We start from the raw sequence: 5,408 nt of genomic DNA, 5'->3' as shown, positions 1-5,408 counted from the left end.
GGGTGTTGGGGGTATGTGGTGTTGTAAATTTTTTTTTAAAAAAATAATAATTAATAATTAAAAAAAAAGTGGGTGGGATTGTGGAAGGAGGAGGATATGTGATGGTGTAAGAAATTTAGAAAAAAAAAATTAAAATTATAAAAAAGGGATCAAAAATACCCAAACTAAAGAGGAAGAGGGAAAGAGGCTGACGTGACCGTCCATGTGGATATTTTTTTTCATGTGGCACTGCCATGTTAGCTTTAACGGACAACCATTAAGTGAAAGGGCATTTGTGGTCTCTTTTGATAACAATGAGGGTGATCCCAAAAATAATTGAAGGGTATATTTGAGCTATTTCAAATAGTTCGAGGGTAATTCTAACCCTTTTCCATTTTCTTAATTAAGAAATACCTTAGATAGTTCTCCCCCTCCCCCCCTAAAAAAACACAACAACAACAACAACAACAAACAATAATAATAATAATAATAATAATAATAATAATAATAATAATAATAATAATAGAGAAAACAAGCACCCAAGAATCAAGATTGAAAAATCCAACTTTTATTGATTTGGTTTATAATTTGATTTGATATTTGGAAACCTAAACCAACTCGAACTATGTACACCTTTAGGTAGGGGCATATAATTACTTCAATAGTTTGAGTACTTTTCCCTTTTAATAATCTACCACTTTCATCTACAATTACCTCATAATCATCTACCACTTTCATCTACAATTACCTCAACCAGATCCTTAGAAACAGTATAAAATAAGAATTATTCCTGTCCCTAACAAGGTTTCACATTCAGGGTCACTTGTAACCAAAGGAAATGATATTGTCAAAAAGATAATATTCACCACAATTCAGCCTTCTGTATCACTTCCTAGTATACATTTTGACAGCAATTGGATCAGAACAGTATGGACAATTGCCAAACAAAACATCAAACGACCTGTAAAACAAACAAACCAGATGAATGCAATAAGAGAATTAGAAAATTTACGTCTCTGCAGTTAGTTAGAGTTATGCAGGGTTTAATTATTTCATTTTCTACCCTACATAAAATAATGCATAGATTCTTTCATAACTTATACATTACGCAGGATTGTAAATTGGTAACTAGACATCGTATTTGATGTGCTGAATTCTATACATAGGAACTAAAATACTACCAAACATGGTACTAGTTATACTGATTTTAATAGATGAATAATTTACTTCCTACAGGAACCAAACGACCCCTTAATGTATTGAAGGTTAAAAAAGCAAAAGGTAACAATTTGTTCAAAACACAAGAAGGAAAGTTCAAATTTATTCCAAAAGTTATACATTTCTCACTTTTACTCCTTTCTTTACAATTTTCTCCTCAAAAAACCCAAACAACAAATAGCCCCTTCATTAGTAGGCGCATTAGCGCACTATTATTTCTTGTTCTCTGATTTCTGTTATTATTTATTACTTTCTGTACTTTGATTACTCTATTTTATCCCTGTCGTTCTCGTTATTTGCTTTCTCATATATGCCTTATCTAACCTCTTTTATGCTTTTATGCTTTTAATTGAGCCGAGGGTCTTTCGGAAACAGCCGTCCTATCTTGGTAGGAGTCAGGTCTGCGTACACTTTACCCTCCCCAGACCCCACGGTGTGGGATTTCACTGGGTTGTTGTTGTTGTATTTGTCCCCAAATTAACACTAAATATTCTTAACTTAACTCTCTTTTTAATCGCACAACAAAAAGTCAATTTGCGTTAGAGGGTAAGCAAAGTCATTGCATAAGTGAAAAAATAAATTGAAAAACAGAACTTCCATCTGTGAAAAGAGTGCATATATTTTCGTTGTAGCAGAGAACAGTATGACTTGCCTATGAAAGCTCATGCAAGATGTGTTTTAACTATACTTAGTTCAACCAAATCTTGTCTAATTACTCTCTCCTTAGTGTATAGACTGGTAAGATATAATACTCAAGAGACATTTCATTAGCTTCCTTTCCAAGACGTTAATTTATATGTTTCACTTTGTCTGTATTAATTGCATTAACTTGGCCTGGCTATATTATCAACTAAGAACTTTTTCCGCCAACACTGACAGACGATCAACAAAGCTCAATCACGGACTCTCACAACAGAATGACAAAATCTTAAGGATATGTTACCATCACAATCAAAATCAAGATAGGAGAGTTCAACTTACTGCCTAGTTGTTGTGATGGAACGCAGCCAATCTCCAAGGCAAACAGTGTGGAAGGCCCTACTGCAGCTGTTATTTTCACATGTACAATCAGTGCTACTTCCACTCTTATCACCAAGTTCATCATCTAGATTGATATCACCAAGTCAATGCCATACCAAAGAATATCACTGAGTTTATCTTACGGATATATGATTACCAATTGGAAGATATTGTGCATAACAAATGCCACATTCAGTTTGTGGATCAGTTTTCTGAATGCTTGAAGGTCCATGAAGTTGAATATCCAATACGTGTGCTAGATTCTCAGAAAACGGCTTGTCTCTCATCCTGTGAGTAGAATAGGAATCTCAGTTGGGGAGACATAACAAGGGACAAGCAAAATCTCAGCAAAAGTTAAACATCACAAGCTTGATTGTGTCGGAATTCAAATCCTAGGCACATCCATTTACCATAAGAATGACTTGGTAATCTTAAGGGATAGATCTCCTAAGGGCATGATAGCCAATAGAACCTCCTCCACCTTTCGAAAGAGAAACTTAAAAATGATTCTTACCAATCAGCCCCCAATCCCTTAATCTCTTTTCCTGATAAATGTTCAAAACACCAATCATAGAGAAAAAATATTGAGTAATTATTACCCCTTGCCCCCTACATCTCCCAATAGCTAAATCACTTTTCCTGAATATCGTTCAAAATGCCAAACGTAGAGAACATTCCATGTATAGCAAGTTGGACCTCCTCAACCAGTCAAAAGGGGAATTCAAACATCCTTACCCAGCCCCCAGTCCCTTCTTTTTTTTCCTGATTAATGTTCAAATACCACCCATAGAGAAAATTGGCAGAACAAACCAAGTACAGAAGAATATGATTTTTACACATTAAACACCAGGTGACAAAGAAATCTACGATAATGCTTGAAAAAACCAGAAAAATTACTTAAAGCAGTATTTTGAGTACGTAAAACAACAGCATTAGCATCCAAATATAGACAATGATAAGGACCATGATAATTATATCCAGCAGTAAAAGCAAAAGTTGAAATACCAAAATTTGCAGTTTTTCCTCCACATTGCCCTCAGTCTCTCTACCCCTGAATCTGAACCAAGAAAGCGGCAGCTAGAAGAATTCCATGTCAATTTCAAACTCATTAAAGATAAGAATACTTGTAAAAGCTGCTGGTTTCAGAAAACACTTACTCTGGTAGGGATGCCGGATCATTAGCATCTATAGAAAATATGATGTAGCAGTCATTACCTATAACAAAAGAAAATGGATATCAATTATTTCTGCGGTGGTAAAGGGATACTGAGCAACATTCATGTACATAAGCACATACTTATATTAAGTTGGCGATGTGACAAAGCACGTTGAGGATATTGTAGATCAGAAACCAAAAGAGAGTGGTCAATGTCATCTATTAGATTCCAAAAGTCTTGAAGCTTCTCAAGATGCTGGATCCAGTAAGAAAAAAGATATAGTAATTATAGCAGAAAATTACAATCCACAATTGTCTATAAACTACACGTCTTTGGTGGATGAAATAATCAGTAGTAAATCAAATCGAAGAATACACAATTACCTTCTGAAACTGTTGGATAACATCTTTCAGTCTTGAATTTATTGACCATTTCAAATTGAAGAGATAAGGCACGTCCTGGGGAATAGTCAGTAAATTAGGACATTGCCTAAAGAGTGCAAGGCTCTAGTATCTGAAATTTGAAGGATGCCAACCGCGGATATTGAAGGCGGATGGTTAGGATATGTTCCATCCAAAGTTATCTGCAGAATGTGGACTCTTCCCTTCTTGTCCCTAACACACAGAAAAAGCTTCAGAGTTTATTTCCCAGCAAGGTAAACGACAGTCTTCCACTACATTCCCTCCTCTTATAATTCCTAACAAACAAGGGAAACAATCTATAACATCTTCTTTCATTTAACCAACACCTACCCTTCCTCATTTTAACCCAACCATAGTGTTAAAAGATAAAAGAGGCCTTACTTGACGCGAAAAATGAGAAGTCTCAGATCTTCCCCAAATCTAACAAGGTGCTCCCATCCTATCTCTTCTACCTGTACATACAACATGATTTCAGAAGAAAATCCCAATAAATATTTGCCTCAAGCATATTCACACAAAGAATAAACCATTCAATCGATGTCTGGGATAAACAATGATGCTTATGGATTAGTAATTAGAACCCAATAACTTAAAAAGATAAGAATCTAGAACCTACGTTACTCAAACTCTTCAAAAATATCAATTGGTGCGTGTTGGATACTCCAAAAATAGTGTATTTTTGAAGAATCTGACACAAAACATATGTTGTTCAAACTCTTCAAAAATCAATTGGTGTGTGTTGGATACTCCAAAAATAGTGTATTTTTGAATAATCTGACACATAACCTAAGTTGCTCAAACTATTCAAAAATATCAATTGGTACGTGGATACTCCAAAAATAATGTATTTTTGAATAATCTGACACGGGTACATCATTTTTGGATAGTCTGACCATTGTCCAAAACACATAAACTTCAAATCACCTTCCCACTCCCCAAATAAGAATAGAAGGTAACAAAAGCACAAAACATGGGGCTTTTCTCTCCATTTTAAATTTGAAAGAGTAAGATCTTTGCGTACAGTCCCTAGATTATATAATTACTGCATACCTCTGAATATATCCTGCGGTAGAAAGATGATGATTTGGACCATTCTTGGCATCTTTTTTGCTCTGCACACTCCTAAATGTATATATACTCAGTAATCTTGTATGCAAATCATTTAAATCAATTTGGGGGAAAAGTGAAGTTGTCACTTACCATTATAATTATCTTTGAACAAACCTAAATTGAATTTTCAATGTCAGATACCAATGCCACAAGCCTCAAGAACTTCAACCCAACTCCCAAAAATCCTTTCTTTCAGCTTACACAATCTGTTATTCCGCATTCAGAAGCATTACTTCTTCGGATTTTGCCCAAAATCAATCAGGAAAATGAAGACCAAGTTTATATATATATATATATATACCTAAATAGTTTAAATATAACATCTTTATACTTTCGGACTAAATATATCCTTATGTTATACTTTCGGTTCAAATATACCCCTTTCATTTTATTTGGTACAAATTCGTCCTTAATTTTAACAAAAAAACACTTGAAAAACTTAAAATTAAATAACTCATTCCCAATTTTAAATATAACCCTAATTCTTCATTTGTTTTTTTTT

The 5,408-nt window shown here is 34.3% G+C and overlaps 1 protein-coding gene across 2 annotated transcripts; it reads right to left on the bottom strand.

Moving 5' to 3' along the window:
- Nucleotides 1–531: 531 nt before the first annotated feature.
- On the bottom strand, nt 532–5,170 carry LOC129896843 (uncharacterized). Of its 2 annotated transcripts, none has more exons than XM_055972823.1 (11): nt 4,997–5,170; nt 4,847–4,918; nt 4,178–4,248; nt 3,910–3,988; nt 3,758–3,832; nt 3,515–3,629; nt 3,375–3,432; nt 3,223–3,294; nt 2,375–2,505; nt 2,179–2,302; nt 532–940 (listed from the first exon to the last, which is right to left on the bottom strand). In XM_055972823.1, the coding sequence occupies exons 1-11, from the start codon at nt 4,997–4,999 to the stop codon at nt 865–867; spliced, it is 876 nt and encodes a 291-aa protein (XP_055828798.1). In that variant the 5' UTR covers nt 5,000–5,170; the 3' UTR covers nt 532–864. The 2 variants fall into 2 exon arrangements, with proteins under 2 accessions (XP_055828798.1, XP_055828799.1); XM_055972824.1 differs by having other exon boundaries at nt 2,179–2,244.
- Nucleotides 5,171–5,408: the final 238 nt, after the last annotated feature.

Source organism: Solanum dulcamara, chromosome 7 (assembly GCF_947179165.1).
Source record: "Solanum dulcamara chromosome 7, daSolDulc1.2, whole genome shotgun sequence".
Classification (NCBI taxonomy): domain Eukaryota; kingdom Viridiplantae; phylum Streptophyta; class Magnoliopsida; order Solanales; family Solanaceae; genus Solanum; species Solanum dulcamara.
The sequence above is the reverse complement of the archived record's forward strand: the minus strand, read 5'-3'. Positions and strand labels throughout refer to the sequence as shown.

What these genes read in the sequence shown, in the direction of transcription:
- LOC129896843 (XM_055972823.1), bottom strand. An exon ending in CTTCTCATTTTTCGCGTCAA is followed by an intron (nt 3,989 to 4,177) that starts GTAAGGCCTCTT and finishes TCTGTGTGTTAG; the next exon opens with GGACAAGAAGGGAAGAGTCC. An exon ending in TCCATCACAACAACTAGGCA is followed by an intron (nt 941 to 2,178) that starts GTAAGTTGAACT and finishes TTTGTTTTACAG; the next exon opens with GTCGTTTGATGTTTTGTTTG.